The following is a 23,884-nucleotide window of genomic DNA, read 5'->3' as shown; positions in this document are numbered from 1 at the left end:
AGGTACAAAAGGAACTCAGAAGGCTGCTTAACAGAGAAATAGTAACATTATATCCATTGTCAACCATTGGCAACCAATTCTTGTGTGCGGACCACCATCTACGAAGCTGTGACGCTCTGCTAGATGTGCTACAGAAAGTCCAGGGGGTACTGTAAACTAAGGTTTCATATTGGAGTACCAGAGGGTACTAACGACTCTCTAGTGATACTAGAGCCGCTTTCCCAATGGTCAAAAAAACCACCAAGACTCGGCTTTTTTGCTTAATGGGAAAGGTACAATTGGCATTCAGACCCAGGTCAAATGACTCTGCTGTAGACCTGGGTAACTATCGCCTCAGCTCTGATTGGCATTGATGGGACCACAAAACCCACGTCGACACCTTAATCTCCTACCCCTTTCTGGCAGTATGCTATGGTTTGTCTGCGACTCCTTGTCATCTCAGCCCGTCTCTGTCCAAGAAGCGCTCGAACATCGTTCCAAATTTGCCGGCCCTGAGTTTGATTAATAGACTGAATGAGTAGTAGGTACAATAAAGACCTAACCGTTGTAACATCTTTACTAACCCTGTTTCGGGCACGTTTGTGACGTCAGATGGTGAACAGGAGTATACTCCACTGCCAATGGGAACAGAGATAATCGGCATCTGTAAGCGATTCCTCCCGGGTCTGAAAAACCTGTGTAACGCGCTAAATGTAGGTGGGAAAGGGGTATTAGTCAGCAGCTCAGGTTAACGACTCACCCTTCATTACACATCTATTAGCATACTAATGACCTACAGAGGCTTATATTTCTAGCTCCGTCCACCAGTCAGAAGAAGCCTTTCGCATGAGAGGTGAAACGTCTTCAAGAACTTCAACCAGGTCCAGTTGCCTTTTGGATTAAGCTTAGACATTTCATTTTGGAGCATTTCAAAAACCATATCTTGTTGTGAAGATATTAACCCAGTTACATTAAAACAAAGTTGTCATCCCAAAGTTTTCCACTGTTCGGAACCCAATACTGCAGAAAAATGTCGTACTTGCATCATTTTTGGGAAAAGAAAGTGCTGGATAACCCGAAATATTACCTTGGCAAGCTGCAGCATCTCAGCCATTGGACCAGTTCCCTTTTCCACCTGAGCCGAGGCCCACTTTCCCATCCACTATATTCAGAGGAAGTCACTCAAGAAGGGCTTTTATGAGCTCAACTGCAGCCTGAAACTTATTTGAAAACCTGTTGAAGAGCTACAGCTCTTGGGAGTTCTTTGTCTAAAAGCCTGGCGAGCATAAATAAAGTGTTGAGAGAGCATCGGCTGGCTTTGTCCTTGATAACATTATGCGCCTGTGAGGGGGAGTGTGTAGTTGATGGCCATTTTAAGTCCCCGTCTGCATTACATGCCTATAGCCAGAGGCTTACACTTTCAAAGGTGTATTTTCTTAAGTGAAAACTCAGGACTTCCTCGATAGTGTCATATTTACTTACTTTGCAGGCAAAGTGAAATCTAGGCCAATGCATTTTATATTACTCCATGACTCATAGTAGAAATTCTGCTCTCAGAGAAAGCTTTTCCATAAATGTTGCTGAGATTTATAGCATCACTATCAGGGGACGGGATGTGAGATTTGGTCAAACCCCCCTGAAGCTTGTTCCTGGCTGGAGCTCAAGCAGGTCTTATCTATGCATCAAGATAAGGGAGACTCCCCTCCTTCGTCGTTTGAGGCCTTGCCTCAAGAAATTCCATGAACTGTTCTGTAGCCTAGAGACCTCAGACTGACGACCAGAGACAGACAGTGAGGAAGCAGACAGTCTGGGCGCTGATGCCCTGAAGGTAGTGGACGTGGGGGGGTTTAATGGCCATGATCTCCATGTAGAATTGAGGGATTGCTTAAAGACAACACTTGTATGTCTTTCCCACCAATTCAAGTGTAAAGAAGACTCAATTTTGCCTCCAAAAAAACAAACCAATGTCACACGATTCTCATGAGGAAGAGGGAGGGACATGGCTTGTGACGGAGGAAAAAGCATGCAAAGAATGGATGGACGGAAAGAGGGCAAGGAAAGGGCTCATGGCTCTCAAGAGAACTCTCTTTCACGGATTTATTTTGAAGACCTGTGGAGTCACAAGGCTAGAAATGTGTATTTATGCAGCCAGACTCGAATGTTTTCCAAGGCAAGTTGTTATAAAGTCATAATCTATTCTGTAAACCCAAAAGTTTTCCAGGAACATGTAAGGCCTTTTCTGCAACCCAAATATCTCAGCAATGATGCTGGTTTAAGGGGCCTTCTTTTGACTCTTCGTCTTTGCAATTAGACCCTACAATTTTCTAGGGTGTTTTTGTGCACTTTCTTTATATCTTGGATCTGGGGCCACATTCCTCAATTCACTCAAGCCTAATGGTTCAATCTCCTCATTGGCATGCTAACAATTCTTTACTTTAAATGAGGCTTTTGTAACCACAATCTTGAGACTCCATGCAGCTCTTCCCGTATGCACAGGCAGTGATCAAACTTGCAGCCCTGCACATCAACAAGTTTTAACATCTGCTGTTTCAGCACTCGGATGCCTGCAAAACACAAGGCCTGTTTGTGTGCACTCTATCTGAGCAGCAGAGAGCCAAGCTGCAAATCTCCAGTGAGCCTCCAATGTCCAACCCTGTAATAAAACAACCCCTCAACACCCCATAATGACTCCAATCTGGCCTCGGGTTGTGGGTGCCACTAGCATGTATGTCACCCACCACATCCCCTCCTTGCTGGCCAGAAACACATGCAAACCACAAGTCCCTGCTTGGGTTTTTCTACAGGGAGTTAATAGTGATATTTGGTTTGCCAGAGCCTCAGGGAGTAGTTTGGGAGAAAGACGGAGACTCTCGGGAGCGTTAATTTGCAGCAGAGTTTACACAGAATCGGCTTGTGCAATGCAAGGGGAATAAACTCGCTAATAAAATCTGGTTTATTACCCAGGGAGGAAGCAATCAAGAATTCACGCATGGAATTGAAAGTTTTCTCAAGCTCACTTTTATTTTTGTGCTGACAACGTTGAGAACAATGAAGGATTTTTGTATAATAGGATGGGTTCTTTTTTGTTTGTATTGAAGGGGTTTGGAAGAAACATCAGGCGACTTCTGATTTCATCTTGTTACAGCATTGATTGAATGTGGCTAATCTTTGTCTGTCGACCCTTCTAGTTTCTGAAAGGCAAAACATTTCTGCACTGCTAATTTCGTCCTATAGAGGGGAGTTAATTATTGGGCCATTTTTTTAAAAACCTTATTGCCATTATCTATCGGTCTTGTGTTTGGAGATGTGCTTGGATAAAACAGTAACACAGACATGCCATTGGAATTTCAAAATAAAGGCATTTATCGTAAAGATGATGATATAGATTGATGTCTTTACTAAGGATGGTAATCGCAGGGTAACCAACGATGGGAAACGCGATACGTGGCCCACGATAACGATAATATCACGATACAGCGATGTTTGATATATTGCCAGACAATCAAATAATGTTGCATAACAATATCTGATTAACTTTTATTAACAATTATTTTTCCGTTCACGTTACCCTCATTCATGTCATAAGCGACAGCGTGAGTCAAATTGACTTTACACTTTGATTTTTCCTAGTTTTTAGACCAGCAGTCCTGATCCGGACCCAACTGCCGTCGTCTTTGGACCCGGACCCATTCATAGTTTTGACAAGCGCATCTATTTTAACCTGCGCAGCTCTTTTGTCTTTGCAGTAATGATTTAGGGGTCCAAGAAACTCGCAGACCAATTAATTCATTGTAAATCATCACACCTGATGCTACTCAGCCAATCAAATCTGTCATTCAGATCGCGACTGACCCAGTGGGTGTGTGAGAATACAGATATAGACTAAGGAGCCAGCTGACAAGAGAGTTACAGAGACACAGAGGGAGAAAATAAGTGAGTTAGGGAAAAGTAGACATGGCGTGCTCTAAAATGAGAGCAGGAGAGAAAACTGTACTTTTAAGACTGTACATACTCGTATATGTTCCGTGACCATGGCGATTATTAAACGCGGACATTGTCTGACACTGTCACTCCGTTTGTCTCTGTTAACAGAGACTCCAGGCTGCATTTTAGCTCAAACACTTCATTGATAAACCTGAGAGTGACACAGAGCTACATCAGGCTTCATCATCATGACTAGTTTTCCTCTTATTTCCGCAGTTCTGTTCTTTTATGTACTGGTATGTGCCCTCTCTCTCTCCCCCTATTCTCCCCTCACTATATTTCCTTACCAGTATTGAAGTATTCATTATTATTATTGTTAAATTACGAGAGCTCTGTGTAAAAGTTATTAGCGTTGTTGTAAAAACTATTTAGCCTAATTGTATTTTCTTTATTTGATTTGACAGACGTTCAAAATGTATAAATGTATGGTACTGAGTCATAACGCAGGTCAGACATTCTGATGTTCCGGACCTTTGCTTGAGATAAAAAAACTCTAACTGGACCTCTTTCAAGTTTAATTGAGTACCCCTGTTTTAGACCACAAAACATTAATGTAATATAATGGTTCTCCAAGAGTGTCTAAACACACTCATTGCTGCTCTGGTCGTGATATGTTTACCTGTTAAAGTCAAACAGGTTTCACAGAGAGATCACACTTTACCTCATGCTTGCGATCCATCCAGTTTTACATGAAATAAAAATCTGCTGACGCTAATAGTGCTGAGAGGACAAAGAAGGAGACTTAATGTTCTTTCATTAATCTATCAGCAAGTACCAGTATGGCACTTGTTGAAAAAAACACTGGATGCTTTTGAATCACTTTCATTGTCTAATAAAAGTACACATTCCTTGCTGATGTCCTGCATGCTGTTTCTTGACTCTTGTGTCTGTGATGATATTTCAATTGTCATATTATTTTCTGCTTCTTTGCATTTATACCTTTTTTTTCTTTCTCCACAGAATTTTAAACAACAACAAAATTCAAGAACTCAGAAATGGATCCTTTTTTGGATTGTTTGCTTTGGAGAAATTGTAAGTACTATTCTTATTAATCGTTCCTTGGTTGTGACCTGCATGACCAATACTTTCTCAATCAATCCCAGCTTTTAAAAAGTGATGCTTTCCATCTTGCAAAACCAATAGAACGAGAGACGCTGTGTTTCCAAGATACAATGCATTTCATATTGTATCTACCAGTACATTAGCAGCAGCCATCCATCACTCTGCAAGTACTGCTTGGGCTTGTACAGTCAGGGTTTCGTAAAACACACATTGGCTTCATGCCAGTGGAACATCCAGGTCACAGAGAATGTGTAGGCATCCACACAGCACTTAACCTCAGTCAAGAATATCAGTCTATTGAGGAGACATAGATGGTACTAGATAAAGCTAATTATAGGTGTAGCCCTGAGGGTTTGCTGTTGCCTGCCTGGTGACATGCTCTCAACATACAGCTGCCTGGGTATTCTGGGGATGGGGCCTACTTTAGAGGAGTAATATATGGGCAACCTCTTTCTGTACCCAAGAACCAGTAATGCAAGTATATAAAATGGGTTGAACTTTGAGGAGAACTTATGGCAAAGCTGTAAATGTTCTCCAAGATGTCGCTCACGGCATGCGACTCTGACTTTAGAGACTGGAATGTCATCACCCGTGTTTCCTTCCTGCAGTGATTTCAACAAAATGGCTCTTGGCCCGCACATATGGGCCGCGGGTGATTTATCGCTCCGGAATGGCTTCATGCAGATAAAATAACCAGACCATTAATGGCCGTGCTTTTACCCAAGGCTACGATAACACATGACTGAATGGATGTGGAATTCCAAGGGCATGTTTCTCGTATCATTCGTCCTGGTCTGGTTGTAAAGACAAGAAATATAGAAGACATAGGAGACAAATTTGGCTGCGTTAAACCATGTGGTATCGATTCAGAAAGTACATTTAGGTCCCCATTTTTCCCAATTATCAGTATAAAGTCCTTGTATTCCTTTTGCACCACTTTTCTCCAGTCGACTCCCATTTTAATTTGAAGACCTTCATTTGCCTGATTGTTTATAGATCTGAAGCAGAAGTCCTGCAGGGCTCTTGAATTGGGTCAGTTTTAGAGCTCAGGCCTGCAGGATAAACAGGAGGCCGTCTGCTGAATGTGTAAAAAACACAACGCTTTGATCTTCCTCCACCAAGAACGGCTTCAAGGCACTAATGTGTCTGTGAACGGCCAGTCGACGTGGTTGTAAACTCCGTCCTGCCTGTCGTTGCATCAATCCACAGGCGAGTTTACCTCCAAAAGCAGCTCCCATTGTGCCTCGCATACCCCACCCACCTCCTGTCCACCCTCAACCAGTGAAGCGAGGTCGCTACACGGCTCGCTTGCTTTTGTCATTGTAATGAGGCCGAGCCGAAGCCAGAGGTGTCAGCAGTACGATTCCCAAACACTCTCTGCATACTGAAGCCTCCCCCTCCCTCCTTCCTCCCTTCAATCACACTCCCTTTTCTCCTCAAACTCTCGAGCCAGTTTGAATGCACTCTCCATCTTGCTTTCCACCTCCCACCTTCAGTTGTTTTTCTCCACAAAGAAACTCTCCCTCATTTGGACTGCCTGTATGCAGTGGTGAAGTCGGAGACAGCGGCTGGCTGTGAGTTGCCAGAGAGAAGGGGGGTGGAGAGAGAATCGATTACGCCTATCCGGCACTCTGCGTGAAATTGCAAAGTAACTGTGGAGACCGCTGTGTTTTGTCAGGGCCAAAGGTGCCCCTGCTTGGAAATAAGCCACACAGAATCCCCCATTATCACTCTCCTCCATAGAAATAGGAGCCAAGCTAGGCGGGCGTCACATGCTAATTCCTGACTTAATCCGCTGCTGTGGAGGAATGCTTATTGTGGAAAACAGAGGCCCGGATAACGGCTCTAGTGTGCAGTGGTTTCTCAGGGATGATTGTTGTCTATTCAGGAATGGCACAATACTTGTGGAAGTAGGTATGGAAGCCGGTTAAGTACAAATATAAAGTAAGTCTGAAATTGATTTGGCTTTAACTTGGTGCATCTTTTGAAAGGGGAACACTGTCGACAGGGCCGTAGTTTTCTTTACCATTTGGAAGCAAAGCAAGACCCTATTACTTTTCTAAACACCATCTTATATACAGGACAAAATTAATACTATTGAGAGGCCAAAGGAGGCTGTATCCTTGCTGAAGCCAGCCACTGATCTGGCCAATGGCAAGTCATGCGTCTAACATAGCAACCCATAGCCGATCAGTGGGTTGCTAGCTTCGATGCGCTGATCACCAGCCTTCGGAAGCTAATGACTAGCCTAGCCAGAAGCCGATCCAATGGGTTTAAGCATTCCAGTAACTTTAGTGCTAATGTAAACACACTGTAGTTCACCAGGAGGCATATTTGTAGTTTTTACTGCTCAGCCAGGTCAAGTGGCATTACTCTTATTCAGGAACGTTTCCATCTGTCGCCATGGTGACAGTTAAAGGATACTGGTAATTGTGGTCCATGTTAAGTACTGTAGATTAAAAGTGCCATGTGGTGACCCCACTCTGTCTGCCAGCTCTCTGACCTAACCAGCTATCCCAGGACTTGTGCTAACTGCTACATGCTGCTGGCCCCCTCCACCTACACCAGCCACGTTACAGTGTGTTGATAACATAGCTATATCTAGCTTAATTGCGCTAAAACACGACAACAAAAGCTACAGCTGTTGCAGCAAAATTCCTTAATGTATGGAACTGATCGTTTTTTGTGACTACTACTTCAAAAGTGACCTCGTCTCGCATGAAGCTGAAATTTTGCAGTGAATTGAGAAGAACATTTTTTTTTATGGGTCCCCCAGGAGCCACCCGTCATTCTGTTCAACTGGAGGCTTCTTAAACACCTTCCTTTACTCTCTCCTCAGAGGGAATGTCAGTGTCATGCCAGGAACCTTCCACGTAAATGATGCCAAAAACAAGAACTCCAAGTAGAGTTGTAATATTATTATAATCACACATTTGGAAGGCTGTATGCGTGCCCCTCAAAATGGCAGCAGCTGCAAAACCACCCTTTGGTTTGGGGCCAGTTTAAGAGCAGTTCTGGAACACAACTAGAAATATTAAGCCAGCTCCTTCAATTTGAGCATGTCGGGGAAACGTGGCATTGTTTAAAGGTGCCAGGTCATGTGTGGTCAGTGGTTTTTGGGATCTGGAGTGCAGTTGTGGACGGTTAAGCACAGTTAATCCTGTATCTGAGAGCTACAGAGCTGTTGTGTTTGGTTCATGAGTAGTAGCAGCGGGTCCTTCAGATAGGTTTCTACCTGAGCTTTACAGATTGTCTCATCCCAGGTTGCTAAATAGAGTCGCTTTGTCAAAACCTTTGGACGCTCAAAGTATCCTTTAGTGTAACATACAGACCAACAAAGTAGCTCTGCTGCGTGTCACACAGATGCAAGCGTCATGTTTTCTTACTGTTTAACAGATGATTACTGTCTGTTTGGTAATATCTGTCTGTTTTGGAACTTGATTGTTGAGGTTAGGGAAACATCCTGAAGTAGGTTAAAACAATACAGCAACACATTTGTCCCTTTTACATCGCCAGTTCAAGGACGGGACTGTTACGCCTCGTCTTTAAAGTAAAATGCACGGACACGCCACGCCTCTTTCACTCCGTAACGCCAAACGCAGTGTCAAATCACACACTTTGTGGTTGCTTACACTGGCGTCGCTTGGCTCATAGTAAAAAGGCAAAGGCGATGCATGGACGGAGCTTAGTTTCGGCGCTGTTGGGGAAACACAATGGAAAAGGAGCTTTATTGTTGGATTTGCACAAGACTCGAATGTACTTGCCTTCCCAAAAGTCCAGTGTTGCTTGGCCGTTCCAAAACCACTGACTGCCACACCAAACTGACTTTCTCACTAGGGATGCATGATATTATCAGCACATTATTGGTTTCTGCAGATAATAGCTTGAAAATTACGCTTCGGCAGATGGTTTCCGCCATTAAAACAACTCTTTAATTCTGCCTAAATGCTCGATGATGCCCTAAAAAAGCTTGACGTAATGCTACGACATAAACTCGGCGCAAGTGTGCGGGCGCACTTGCCTGCGCAAAGTTATCAACAATATACAAAGAAAGGCTAAAAAGTCACAGAAACTCGAGCCAATGAATAGAAGTTAAACAACTTTCACAACTCTTAACTAGCTAACAGTTAGCTGTCATTTTAGCGGACTTAACAACATCAAACACTCGCGACCAAAGCCGACGCTAACAGAGTGTAACACAAACATTAGTGCAAAACTAACTTACATATTCATGGACGCACACGGGATAAAAGGAGTCCGTCTGCCATCACTGATGTCTCCGTAGTAGGTGCAGTAAACAAGTCCGGGCATGTCTCCCTCACTGCTGTGTTTCGAGGGGATGCTGCATTCAGGTGCGCTCAAAAACGTGAGTGATCAGACACGTGACCTTTTGTACAACGCCTCTACCATCAAACGTAAAGAAGGGTGCAAGATGCCTGCGGTGTGGCAGTTTTTGGCCACTACAATAAGAGTAGGCATGTTATCAATTCCACTACAGGGGAGACTTGATGTTCTCTGCGTTAAGGTGGGAAAAAAACGTGCCTAATATATCGGTATCGAAATCAGCAATCGGCAAAAAGGGTTGGAAAATATCGGCGTATCGGATATCGGCGATGGAGAGTGCACTCTTCCCACTACATCTCCAGGAGCAGTCTCTCTAAGCGTTTAATATTGCTGCAGATGGGTTCACATTTAGTTGTAAGCCTGACGTGTCTCATGCAGACATTACCTTGTGCATAAATATTTTATGTCCTGAGAATGAGGACAGAAACAGCTGCAACTCAAAGCAAAGTTTACATCTAAGCAAATTAGCTTTAGCAACAAGCTAATTAGCAGACTCAACATGCCAGGTCGTGCATGCAATACATGCACGAACTGCCCTCTCATTATTCTGTCAACACTCCTGCACAGAGAGTCTGCTAGCTAACATCAAAGCTCTAACAAGCAATAGATTTTTTTGTCTCTGACTTATCTTTGACCACCTACCTACCCACCTTCAGATGACAGGTCCTCCACATCAAACGGGCAGAGTTACCCAGAGGCCCTTTGTGTGGGTTCAGGTGCTGACTAGAAAGCCTCCCGAATCTCTCAGCTGTAATGAATGAGTAGGCAGTGCCAGCGCAGGTGAGCACTGCGGGAATTCTGCGACCGCAAGCCTTTGAACTTGAAGAGAGAGGAGTGCATCTGTGTGTGTGAGAGGTAGAGAGGATCTTTGAGGGTCAGGTTGTTAAGAGAAAGCTCCTGTTCTGATTGGTTAAAAAATAGATGCATGTATGTGCAAGATAAGTCATCAGTTACCCTATTATTAGTGAAATTGTATCATTAGGTTTAAAGGGTTGTAATCCAAGTCTTTCATTGCTACTTTTACTTCCTCTCCATTTTGATGCTTGCAAACTACAAAGTTAATTTATGAGTGCATTAACAAAAAACATTAAAAAACAGCCTTTATACTTTAACTTGCTCCTCTTTTCTCACTTGTATTTTTTCCTCCTATATTATTCTTTCCATTGTCAAAATGTTCGATACTTTGCAATACCACGTGCTTAAAACGATACAATCTCCATTATTTTTACGTTCGAAAGTACCGAAAGGTCCCCAAGCTTTAAAAAAACCAACAGATCAAAACGAGCAAAAGAGCGAGAGCAGCTGTGGTCAAGTGACACAGACAGGAAGTGAAGAGAGCTAACACGGTTAATGTAAATAAAACAGAAAAATAGTGTTTCACAGCGATGACGCACCTAACACACCTACATCCTCGTGCAACCCCACAGAAGGGTACAGGATTTAGTTTGTCTGCAGCTCAAGTCGCGCTTTATCATACAGACTGTGTTAGTCTGCCTGCTCCGCCCTCCGTCACATACAACTCTTATACAGCTCACATATAATAATAATAAAGATGCAAAAGTTACATTAGCATTTGTTACAGACAGAGAGCAGAGAAAGCCTTTAATTACTATAAACAGTGTGTCAAATGAGCTGGTTTTGTGAAGAAATTCAAAACAATAAGATTACCCAATTTTGGTTACCTTGCAGTTCTTTTTTGTTGACGTGGTATCGAAACAGGTATCAAGTATGTTTTTATTTTTGGCTAGTATCCTATCAAAGTTTAAAATTCTGCTATCATGGCAACCTTACCTTCCGTTGTTAGAAGTAGGATAGATGGATAGAGGGGGATAGTATTGTTCGTAAAGTTTCGGTTGGTGAACGAGAAAAGATGGTTGTATTAAATTAAAAGAAATGGTATTCAAATTGTATATCTGTATTATGTTTTATTTCAGTGGAAAACAAAGCAAAAATGTATCACAAGCAGGAATCACATCCTGTATGATGCTAATTGGCAAGCCCTTTTTACATTGCGGTTCTGCCACAGCGCTGTAACAAAGCTCCACCCATACGCCGCCTTTGCCTTTTTACATTGAACCAAGCAACGCCGATGTAAAGCCACCACGGTGTGTTCCGGCGCTGCAGAAGCTAAAGGTGCGCGGCCGCCATGTAAACAAAAAGAGCGAGCTTCACATCCACACACAGTCATTGTCAAAGAAGAGTAAAGCCAGACAATATTCCAAAGTGTGTATTTTTACTATCAAAATCGCTTCAATTACAAAATGTTGTTTTCTTTTCAATAACTAGGATTGACTTTTACTCCAGCTCTGCTATTTTGTTTCTGTTTGAATTCCTCCTGACCTAAAAATTCTCTCCTTCTCTCCCTCAGGGACCTGCGGAGTAACATGATCAGTCGTATTGAACCAGATGCTTTCCTCGGATTGCCGGCGTTGAAAAGACTGTGAGTAGTGTTTGAGCTTCTGCAGCCTCGCTGTCTCTTTTATGTGGTTTCTGCAAGTGTGTGTGTATGTACTCTACGTTTACACACTTAGCTCCTCTGGGATTTCACTGAGGTGTTCCTTTTATTTTAGCAACCAAAGGATCTAAATTCAAGCTTTTTTTAAAGGGAGTTTGGTGCGCTTGCTTTACTTATTTGCAGTCGGGGTTATGAATATAAATGATGCCTGTTCTGTGTTGCTTTTGAAATGTGGTTAAAGCAATTTTCTTTTGTTTTTTCAACTGTTATTTTGTAACATATATTGAGGTTACAAATGCTCACTGCCCGGTTGACCCTGGTTGTAAATATTGTGTTTGCAGCTGTTGTCTTGTATCTGTCCGTGCAATGTGCTGTGCGTGTTCTAGCAGGTCTAGACCGTATCCAGTGTCCATAAGGGAGCATGGTCAAGCAGCAGTCTATTTCTAAGGCCTTGTTTTATCTGGCCCAATGCCAGAGAGCACTGCAGACAGTATGAGGCCTTATGTACTCGCACACACTTGGAAAAAGAGGAGAAACGCGTGTGTGTTGAATTTGAATATCATGTGATGACGATTTTGATACGCAGAAGATACACAATTCGTCGTGAGGTTAAAAACTATGCACGTACGAGTGTAGTTGTGTGTTGTTTTTGTGTGTGAGCACGAGAGGGAACAAGAACACGGCGGGAATTGGAATCACCCGACAGCTACCAGCCGCTGCCAACACAAACTTGAGCTTGGCCCGCTGCTGCGGAGCAATGGGAGCGAGACAGGAAGGCAGTCAGCTACTTGGCTGAGACCCGGCCTCGTTTTCCCCGCCCCCATCCTCGTCTGTGCATATTCATGCCACATTCACATGGATGCATGCGAGCATATATGTCCTCTGAATATTAAAATCATTACACTCTTCATAAAGGGTTATCTGCATCCTCACATGGCTAAAAAAAAAAAAAGTGCAGTTAGCGTTAGCTTAAGGGTAGCAGAGTTTAATTAGCCCCACCAGCCGCCTCGCTTAATATGAAAGGGTTGTTGTCACTCACTCAGCCGTGAAAGGGAGGGAGCGCAGGAAAGAGGAGACGAGTGAAGGAGACGATGAGGCCGTGCTGGACCCTGGGAATGTAAACACAGAAGCTGTACATCAAGGGTTGGCATCCACTGCGACAAATCCACCCAACATTTTCCCCCACTTTTTAGAGAACTCCATTTGTATGTCCACCTTTCCCTCGTTTTTGCCTCATTTATAGACGTGCCATTTGAAAGACCTTTTTTAATGTCACTTCATCAGACACAGAGAAAGAAGAAAACATCACCCAAGTTTAAAAACATGGTTCAGGCTTTTCCAGTAAAGCCATCTCCAGTGCAAGTATCTGCTCTCTTCAACCCGTGCACATGATCACAACACAAGGCATAAACCAGTGCGTCCCCATGGTGACCTCGTATAAAGAAACAAGTTGGACCAGGGCAGCTTGTAGGGCTGTCATGGTAACCGCATGACCGCAATACTGGGGTTACGTGACGGCAACCACGTAGTTAACCCAGTGACCGTCATCACCCCTATTCTTTTTAAAATATCATAGACCCGGTGATGTTGCTAGGTACCATCCATCATCTCTGGCGCATTCAAATCTCAAGGGACGCAGGGACACACCTCATCTTTCCCATACAGAAAGATACATGGTGAAAAAAGTCATTCTGAAAATCGCAGTAATCAGCAACAGAAACCTTGCTGTTTCAGCCCTCTGCATCTAATCGGCGCAGGCGAGCATGCATGCAGACAAGGCCATGTGCAGTCTCGCGACATGCATGTTTAGCGGCTACAGCAACATCTAGCCCGTCACCACGGATTTCATTTCAACAATTGAGGATGCAAACTTAGTAGTGGTAGTAAACTCTCACTCATGCTGTGTTCTCTTGATGTTTTACCGTGTGGGTCACACGCTGTATAAATATAAACAAAACACACAACGGCAGCAGGCTGAGGAGGCGTTCGTGTTTCACCATGGTTTGAAAAATTCAGTGCCGTCACAGCCCAAGCAGCATGTATCACAAAGTTAAAGAAAGAATGTAAATGCAGTTACTGTGGGGGATATAATCAAGGCATGAAACGGACTCCTGCATGATACATTTATGTAGCTAGCTAGTGTTGCAGTGGTGCTTTAAAGAGAGGGATCAAACACTCGAAACCAACATCACAGTTCTTATTTTAACACATGATTCCTTAATTTTGCATGCAAACGCCACATGAGACAATCCTTAAATGTACTGCAGATCATCAGTGTTCTAAAATGGAGACTTCAAACTTCTTATGCTACTTCAATTGTTCATTTAAAGCTAAACATTGCAGAAAAACAAACTTTCCCTTGAATTATAGAACACCAAAAACGACTGTCCTCATCATGTTTAAACCATGTCTTCATATCAAACACTGGCATGTTAAGAACTTGGCACTTTCACCCTTACTACAGGACTTCCGTCTGATCTAGAAATAGTCGTCTGCTCTCACTCGTCTGGGTTTCCTAATTAGAGCTCAGAGCTCAGGTTTAGGTTGCACTGTTGCTTACAACCTCAAGGGAAAAGACTTGTATCCATTGCCTTGCGTAACACACACATTTTCACACTTTTATAAAAACACACTTTGAAACACTTTGATTCTTCGGCCTCGGCTCTTTTTACTCTGCGTTCCGCCAACAGCTGAGCTGTCCCCGCTCGAGAGCCGAATCACACCGGACTATTTTTGCTCCTGCTCGTCTTTTCTTTGGCAACAACTAAAACATTCCTCCATGCTGTTAATGTGCGACATGCCTTTGGTTTAAAGACGCATTTGAGATAAGTATAAAGTGACAAGAGTGGAAGAGTCTGTGAAGTTATAATTCCTAACTCAGTTTTAAAGACAAACCAATAACAGTATTCACCATCCTGTCTTCTATCCCTTGATGCAGCTGTAACTCTAGCATTTGAATCCAGGCGATAAAGTGGGATGAAAGTCTGCCTCGAGCTAGGCGGTAAACCCCTCCCTCCACCCCTTCACCTCCTCTGTGTTATCCTTCCCCTGACACACAATGCTCGCACAAATTGGCAAGCCCGCAAAAGACGGCTTTTTCCGTCTCTTCCGAGTGGAACTAATAACCTCACACAGTAAATTCCCCAGCTGGTACCTTAAGGAGCAACACCAATAATTACATAAACGCTCGGATGTTAGCGTATGCCCGACAGTCATTTTCCAGGTATCACTTTGTGTCGGTATCGCATTCCTCCAGCACTCCAGGATGTAGTTCAGCTGCTGGGTTGAGGTAATGATCTGTCTCCTCTCCCAGGCTCTTGTTTCTGTCTTTACTTGGCTTTTTTTCAATGATTAGATCATGCATAGAGGAGTGTCTCATACAGCTATTGTGAAGGTGCTCTTTCTTTGAACTCTGGTGGTTTAAATGTTACGTAGCTAATAACAAGTAAACAAACTATTAAGAAGAAGCTTTATCGCTAATTCATATTTCTTTTGGCAACAATCTATCAAAGGACTACTTCTCATGGGAAACTCACCGTTTGTAGAAACAAACAACAACGAATTCCGATTCACCGCAGTTTCTTTCAGCTCTGCACAGCATTTTGGCACCATTCAGATTACTGATCAGTGGCCTGCAAGTGACGCCTTTGTTGAGTCCCTCATGATTCTTGCTTCCAGATGCACCAATTATAAGCAAAAACATTCTGATACATCTACCTAAAACAACAACCCAGCTACAAACGGTGGACGGACAGCATTAACCATGAACATTTAGCTGTGAAAGATCAGTCATTTCCTTTAGGAGAAAGAATATGGGACTTGCAAAAAACATCTGCAACACCAACTGCCTAATATTCTGTAGGACCTCCTTTTCCCACCAAAACAGCCCTGACCTGTCGAGCATGGACTCCACTAGACCTCTGACTGTGTGCTGAGGTATCTGGCACCAAGACTTTAGCAGCAGATCCAGAGGTGGGGCCTCCATGGATCGGACTTGTTTGTACGGCACATCCAACAAATGCTCGATTTGATTGAGATCTGAAGAATTTGGAGGCCAAGTCAACGCCTTGAACTTGTCGTTTTCCTCAAACCATTCCTGAACCATGTGTGGCAGGGCGCATTATCCTGCTGAAAGAGCCCACTGCTATTAGGGAATACAGTTTCCAAAAAGGGGTGTACTTGGTCTGCAACAATGTTCGAGTAGGTGGTACGTGTCGAAGTAACATCCACATGAATGGCAGGACCCAAGGTTTCCCAGCAGAACATTGCCCAAAGCATCACACTGCCTCCGCCGGCCTGCCTTCTTCCCATAGTGCATCTTGGTTGCATGTCTTCTCCACACGCACCCGACCATCCACATGATGTCAAAGAAAACAGAATTCATCAGACCAGGCCACCTTCTTCCATCGCTCTGTGGTCCAGTTCTGATAGACGTGTCCATTGTAGGTGCTTTCGGCGGTGGACAGGAGATAGCATGGGCACCCTGACTGCTGTGTGTTCTGACACCTTTCTATCAGAACCAGCAGTAACTTTTTCAGCAATTTGAGCTACAGTAGCTCTTCTGTTGGATCGGACCACACGGGCCACATGCATGGGTCGCCCATAACCCTGTCGCCGGTTGTGGTGTTGGAGGTGCTCCGACCCAGTTATCCAACCATCACAATTTGGCCTCGCATCCTTATCCATGTCCATTTTTCCTGCTTCCAACGCAGGGGGTTCACTTGCTGCCTAACATATCCCGCCCACTGACTTTGTAACAAGATAATATTCACGTCACCCGTCAGTGGTCATGTTATGGCTGATCAGTGTATGTATATGTTTGTTCTGCTGCCCCCAAGTGACCAAAAACAAAAACCTAGAAACAGCTTTATTCTGATTTAAAAACAATCTTTGCCCTCATCTCTAAATGTTTGCACAGGTAGGATCAGTGTTTCTATGTTTTATCCCCGACTCGTCTGTGATTCCCTCTGAAAAGGCGTCAGGACTCACAGACGCTTCCATCTGATATTTGCCAGAGACATCATGTCGGGTCACATCCAGAAGAGAAACACACACTTTTGACGTGTTTGACATCAATCACGGGTGATTAATCATCTCTGCGCCTTTGATGTTGTAGGTTCTCCCCCGGAGGCCCGCACAGACATATTATCTAAAAAATCACCTTGAACGTTGTAAAGCTGTCAGCTGGGTTTTTGGGCTGTATGCCTAAACCTGTCTCTGTTGAACTTGGCTCTTTATGCGCTTTATCTTAAGGACTGTAAAGAAGTTTTCGATTGATAACCTTATTTTTCGGTGTGTTTTACAGAGACTTGTCCAACAACAGCATCGGCTGTCTGAATGTAGACATCTTCAAGGGCCTCACAAGTCTGACCAGACTGTAAGTCATCAGTATTTTTATACATATATACAATTACATGCTTAAAAAACAACTCTATTATCACTATAGGACCATTTTTTAATTGTTTTTTCTTCTTTTCCCCTGCAGGAACCTTTCAGGGAACATGTTCTCCTCATTGGCTCAGGGGACGTTTGACAGCTTGGCGTCCCTGAAGTCACTGTAAGTCCAAGGCAGAAAATCACCTACAAGAATCAATGATAATATATGCAATCAAAACAGTTTCAACAAGCCTTCCCTTGTGTTTGTATACATCCGCAGGGAGTTTCAGACACCTTACCTGCTGTGTGACTGCAACCTCCTGTGGCTGCTGCGTTGGATCAAAGACAGGAACATCACCGTAAAGAACACCAAATGCTCCTACCCGCAGTCCCTCCAGGGGCAGTTTGTTACCTCCTTCAGGCCGGAGCTCCTCACCTGCGGTAGTTGCACACACACACCTGAATTTGACACACCATAAACCCTGAAATAGAACTTACTCAAGCCTCGTTCATCATTTCTGTATCTGATGTCTCATTTGTCCACACTCAGACATCTTGGCAGGTTAAAATAAGTCATATTGAGTTGTGACACAGATTATTGTGTCAAAACGGCGCGCTGTCTCTTTAATTCCTCTGTTTTGGTATCAGTGAGGCTGCTGGTGTTTGGGGAACAGGGGCTTGTGCAATGACACGGGAGATAAGAGAAAAGGCTGCCCAGGCCAGCGCTGCCTTTGTTTGTACTTGCTCACGTCTTATCAGCTTGGCACTCATCACAGTGAGGGATTATGAAACGCACGGTACAGATCTAGCAGGAGCCGTGGCCTGACGTGAATGACAAATAGGTCTAATGGACCAAGAATTCAAGGCGATGTTTTAAGTGTCCCTGTGTGTCCAGAAAGTGCCCAGGCTGACACACGAAAGGTTTTGTGTGCAGAGTTAATGGATTTCTTTTTTTACCAAACATTTGGAAAGGGGGCAGAAAGTCTGTTTTTTACATGATCCTGTTAAAATCGATCTGAAATAAAGACTATAATAGTCTTTATTCTTTTAACAACATGCAGCTAAGCCTTCAGTTTTCTGTGTTAGCACCTTGTATCTTCGTCAGGCAGCCTTTGCCATTTTACATTGGACCAAGGAACCCCGGCGTAAAACTGCCATAGTGTGTGTTTCTACACAGCATTCTGGTGTTGCGGAAGCGAAACATGCATGTGCTTCAAATACACACAGTGCAACGCTGTTAGGCCTCTGTTACTACCCCCAATCCCGACTACCTTACATAATGTATCCTTGTTTTCCATGTACGTGGTTTTAATGCGCAGGCAATCACAGTCTGGTTGCAGGACATTGTTTGCATAATCTTCTTTAAATGGACCTAAAATAAAAACTATAATAGGTAGAGCATAACTGACATGACCTTTAGTTTATACTGATGTTTAGGTTTAGGCAGCAGCTTAAGATCCTTTGAGAAAAGATACCAAGTAGGGACTGAGGCACTCTCAATAAAGGCATAAAAGGCCAAAAAAAATGACATTTAGAAATCAATCAAATCTTTTTTCTACATTTCTTGAGCAAAATATAATGAAAAAACATTTTCTTTTTTTTATTTCTGATTCAAATTCATCAGTTATAGTTCACTGTCTCACGACACCTTTTAGCTTAGGCTGTAGAGAGTCCAGGGATATGAAGCATTTGAAGTTCCACCAAAAAATGACCTCACAAGAAGCAAAAGTTGAGGCACAAGCATCCAATTTCTAATGCAGAGCGTAAAGGGGCTAAAAATGTAACATTTACCGTAAAACTTGGAATATAAGTTGCATCGGAATATAAAATGCAGTCTGTTTTTAGGGGTATCTCAGAGGGAAAAAGGTTTTTATTATGAAAAATGTATAAAAAATGTACGCAGCCCACTTTTTAGATGAGCAAAAAAGTATTAAAAGTGGATCTTATACTGAATTTTACGGTACTTTTCTCTGATAAATGACCCCTTCTTCTGCTTTCCTCAGATGCCCCACTCGAGCTGCCCTCCTTCCAGCTGACTCCGTCCCAGCGTCAGGTGGTCTTCCAGGGGGACAGCCTGCCGTTCCAGTGCCAGGCCTCCTTCGTGGCGGAGGACATGCAGGTGCTGTGGTACCAGAACGGCCGCATGGTGAAGACCGACGCCGCGCAGGGCATCTTCATTGAAAAGCGCATGGTGCAGAACTGCTCCCTGATTGCTAGGTAAGCTTTTAAACAGCCCTAATATCTCCGACTTTTTACCCGAGAAATCTCTAATATCTCCCATTTCTCTTTATGTTTCCCATCAGTGCGTTGACCATCTCAAACATTCAGCCGGGTTTCACTGGGAACTGGGAGTGTCGAGTCTGGACAAGCAGGGGCAACACCACCAGGACTGTGCACATCGTGGTGTTAGAGAGTTCCGCTAAGTATTGTGCACCTGAACGCGTCTCCAACAACAAGGGAGAGTTCAGGTAAGTTCTTAAACAAACATAATATTCATTTTTAATATAAACATGGGCTTTTAATGTGTTAATGTGACCTTGTATGAACCAAATATACACAAGGAACAACCAAACATGAAAAGAATGCAGCCATGTTAAGCGCTCTAGCTCCCCCTTGTGGTTTAAACATGTCAATTCCTTCATGGCTTTGGCCTTCGTTGTTACTTTACTCTTGATGTTTCACACATCATGGCACAAATTAAGGAGAAAGTAGGACATTGCGTGTTTAAGTTAATGAGGAAGGTGCCTTCTTTTAGGTGGCCTCGCACCCTGGCAGGGATCAGAGCCTACCTCCCCTGCAACAGACTCACATCCAGCGCCGGCTCCTACTCGGGCAGCTCAGGTGACGAGCAGCGCGCGTGGCGCTACTGCGATCGCGAGGGGCTGTGGGCGGACGACGACTACTCCCGCTGCCAGTTCCAGAAAGATGTCACCAGATTTTTATACGTCATTAACCAGGTCTGTGTTTGCCGTGCATCCTCAATCACTCCCTCCTTGTCGGATACGGACTAACTTTCCCTCTCTGTATCTTTCAGATGCCTCTGAATGAGAGCAACGTGGTCGCCCGCGCTCGACGCCTCTTGGTGTGCACGATCGATGCCGCCAACTTCTCCGACAAGATGGACATCATCTTCGTGGCCGAGATGATTGAAAAGATCGGCAAGTTTGTCGAGAAGTTTAAAGATGTGAGTGCTTACACACGCCGCAAAAACAAGAGTGTGTGTAAACTTTTAACAAGCTTTGTCACGGCAGAGCGCGATGCATGCGTTCAGCGTATTACCCCTTTGAAGGACAAATAGATTAATGCTCGACAGCTGTTGGTTGTCATGTTGTTTAATGAGAAAGGATGTCTCGTCACGACTTTCGGCGCAGCTGCAGGCCGACAAAAGGAGAAGTTTTCAAAGTTAAGGAGCTCCTAACATGTTGTACAGGCTGCAGGCAGGAAGCGTATTAAAGTTTATTTGGGCGACGACATGCTTGAAATGTGTTTCCAATAGTCTCCCTCGAGCTGCCTGAACATCTTTACTCCTTATGTTTCCATTCATGTGAGCTGTTGAGCTGCTGCTACATAAGTCAATGTTTTGTGTCACTGAAGTTCTCCTTCTTGCGTTCCAGCTGGGCGAGGTGATGGTAAGCATGGCCAGTAACTTGATGCTGGCGGATGAGCGGGTGCTCTGGATGGCTCAGCGAGAAGCCATGGCGTGCTCCCGCATCATCACCTGCCTCCAGAAGATCGCTGGCTACCGCTTGGCCACAGCGCAGGCCTTCTTCCTGGTTAGTATCAGCTTCTCCTTCAGGTCTTGTGTGATGCATCTGCAGCCTTTTGATTATGAATGGACGTCTTCTGTGTTTATCTTGATTTCATCCTATGCTTATAATGCCCTTTGTCCTTCCAGACGTCCCCCAACATAGCACTGGAGGCCCACGCTGTCAGGGCCAACGACTGGAACGGCATGACCTGCATGCTGTTCCAGAGGTTCAGCCCGGAGCGCACAGGACAGGACCGCCAACTCACCTTCAAATGCAACACAACCAGCTCCTTCTCCAGCATCCTGCACAAGGTCAGCTCCAAAGATCTTATTATTATTGTCAGGAGATGTTTTTGTAGCTTGTAAGCACATTAAACAAATCTTCAAATGCTTCACATCATCAAAACAAAAGCATATATCTGTTTCATGTCTGTCTCCCCTGTAGAGCACCGTTGTTGAAGCTTCCCTGCAGCTCCCTCAGTCTCTCTTCTCCCAGGCTGCAGTCCCCGGGCAGGCAGACGACACGGTCTACAAGCTCCATCTACTGGGCTTCCGCAACGGCAAGTTTTTCCCCTCCACCGGTAACTCCTCCCAACTGGCCGACGGAGGGAAGAGGAGGAGTGTGGCCACCCCTGTCATCATGGCCAAGATAGGTGAGGCTTAATGTTTGTGCTTTTCTTTAATGCAGAGAGAAGACGCACACCTTTATAGCAGGATTTACATCCCTATCAATGTGTTTTCCATCAGATGGCATGTCCATGCGTGTCCTGAGGACACCTGTTAACATCACCTTGCGGCGTTTCGCCCGCGGCTCGGACGCCGTCTCCGCCTCCTGGAACTTCAGCCTGGTGGGAGGCCACGGAGGATGGCAGAGCGACGGCTGCCGCATCCTGGACCACCACGACAACTTCACCACCATCTCCTGCAACTCTCTTGGCAACTACGGCCTGCTGATGGTAGGTTGAATCCTCCTTCATATTTGTCGTATGACGTCTTCATTTTAAATGCATGAAGACAGGTTGGAGTGTTCACGCCGCTGCTCATGAAAAAATAACAACAGGTTGCAGACGTTATTACTTCTGATGCGACACCCACCCCTCCAGCTCTCTCTCTCTCTCTTGTTTTCGCTGTGTGCTAATTAAGGTTCCTGTTTGTAATGTAATAACATCGTTTTCTGTTAAGACACCCGAAACCACCCCTGGATATGGCAAACAGCCAGCTAGAGTGAAGAGTGATTAATATATATATATATGTTTATTAGCCGAATTATTATTTAAAGTTGCACAGATGCCTCTTCATTCGTTCCTTTATATAATACATCTAAATGGCATTTATAAAGCGAACATATTCAAATAGTTTATGGCCTTTATTAAGGTAAAACTCATGTAGGAAGACACGGCTGGCAGGATCAGCCCAGCTAACACGCACCCAATGTGAAGACCTTAGCCGCCACGCCACGCAGCTGTCACGCTCTGCTCACGCTTCCAGTATGAACGAGCCGTTAGCTCTGTAGACCAAAACTGAACCAGGAAAATGTACTACACTAGAGCTCAGGGTGCTTTACTTTAGGCTCTTTGCAGCTATAAGTATTATAACTCTTTGGTTTTGACATGTTAACAATTGAAGTGGTTACCATCTTTAATGCAGGACCTCAGCAGCGTGGAGTATTTCGCTCCAAGCATCCAGCCCCTGCATCCCGTCATCTACGCCACGACTATCATACTACTTCTTTGCCTGCTCACTGTTATCACCAGCTACATCTACCATCACAGGTAAGGCATCGTTTTTAGTTGTCATTAATGTTTTGTGTGCGACCCTGCAGGGTTTCTTTTTTTATGGGTGTGCCCCAAGATGTTTTGTGGCTACTTTTATTTATGGTTCAGTATCGTCTGAAACCAGCAGCACTCCTCGAAATATTGCCAACATAACCCACACCTTGCTGGATGATAAAAACCTACCAACATCCAAATCAGTGACAAAATAAACACCTGTCAGTCCATAAGTATGAACAGCTTGCACAAGACATTTTTCCCACTTTTAACTCTGTGATTTGTCATCTCTGTGACTCCAGGTCTGTCCGCGTGAGCCGCAAATTCTGGCACATGTTGGTCAACCTCTGCTTCCACATCTCCCTCACCTGCGGGGTCTTCGTAGGCGGCATAAACCAGACGCGACATGCGAGCGTCTGCCAAGCAGTGAGTACACACACCACCCGCACGCCTTCCGCTGCCCTGCTGTGCGCGCGTTCCCTCTCAATGTAACCGTCAGACAAAAGTTTTCAAGGAACAAACACTGAAGAAGTCGCCTTTGGCTGAGTTCGCTCGGCTCCTGAAACTTGTGGAAACAGTAAAAGATGCATAGAGAGATACAGTAGATTGTTTCCGTGGCTGGAGGCGATCCTGCAGCACCTCTCATGGTGCGTTACACTCAGACGCTTCACTGTTTCATTTTTCATCGCACAAACTACCTGGATGGAAGGTTTTGGCAGATAACTTTTTGTTTATTTATAAAATCCCCTCTGGCATTAATTCATATCTCACTGGGTGATTTTTCAGCTCAGGCTGATGATGACACGCTCGATGAAAAATTGCTGGAGGATTATGATGCCATTTAAGATCCTCCTCTGCACTGCATTCCATCATTTTCACTTTGTAACTGAGGAGATTAATTGCAGCTTTATTAAATGTCACATATATAATGGTGCGATCTCTTTTTAAGGTTGGCATCCTGCTGCACTATTCAACTCTCGCTACGGCTCTGTGGGTGGGCGTGACGGCACGCAACATCTACAAGCAGGTGACACGAAAGGCCAAGCGCTACGAGGAGCTGGACGAACCTCCGCCACCGCCGCGGCCTATGCTGAGGTACAGTGTTGATATCGAAAATAGTGAATGTAAATGTAGTCAACAACTTTTTTTTCCATGATGAAGAGGAGA

General features: G+C 44.3%; 1 protein-coding gene across 1 annotated transcript in view; it reads left to right on the top strand.

Annotated features, from left to right (window-relative positions):
• Nucleotides 1–23,884, top strand: part of adgra3 (adhesion G protein-coupled receptor A3) — a 33,867-nt gene that overhangs the window by 5,975 nt on the left and 4,008 nt on the right. Inside the window, exons 2-17 of the mRNA XM_069672662.1 lie at nt 4,924–4,995; nt 11,738–11,809; nt 17,130–17,201; nt 17,310–17,381; nt 17,481–17,641; nt 19,204–19,417; nt 19,504–19,668; nt 19,956–20,157; nt 20,235–20,384; nt 20,815–20,973; nt 21,096–21,260; nt 21,394–21,601; nt 21,696–21,904; nt 22,596–22,720; nt 23,020–23,143; nt 23,667–23,812. Of these exons, the coding sequence (XP_069528763.1) occupies nt 4,924–4,995; nt 11,738–11,809; nt 17,130–17,201; nt 17,310–17,381; nt 17,481–17,641; nt 19,204–19,417; nt 19,504–19,668; nt 19,956–20,157; nt 20,235–20,384; nt 20,815–20,973; nt 21,096–21,260; nt 21,394–21,601; nt 21,696–21,904; nt 22,596–22,720; nt 23,020–23,143; nt 23,667–23,812 (2,316 nt within the window). The remainder of the gene's footprint in view (nt 1–4,923; nt 4,996–11,737; nt 11,810–17,129; nt 17,202–17,309; nt 17,382–17,480; nt 17,642–19,203; nt 19,418–19,503; nt 19,669–19,955; nt 20,158–20,234; nt 20,385–20,814; nt 20,974–21,095; nt 21,261–21,393; nt 21,602–21,695; nt 21,905–22,595; nt 22,721–23,019; nt 23,144–23,666; nt 23,813–23,884) is intronic.

This window comes from Semicossyphus pulcher, unplaced genomic scaffold (genome assembly GCF_022749685.1).
Source record: "Semicossyphus pulcher isolate SPU_LCO1_2020_fin unplaced genomic scaffold, fSemPul1.0.p SCAF_21, whole genome shotgun sequence".
In the NCBI taxonomy this organism is placed as follows: domain Eukaryota; kingdom Metazoa; phylum Chordata; class Actinopteri; order Labriformes; family Labridae; genus Semicossyphus; species Semicossyphus pulcher.
Note: the sequence above shows the minus strand (reverse complement) of the source record. Positions and strands in the feature narration are given on the sequence as shown.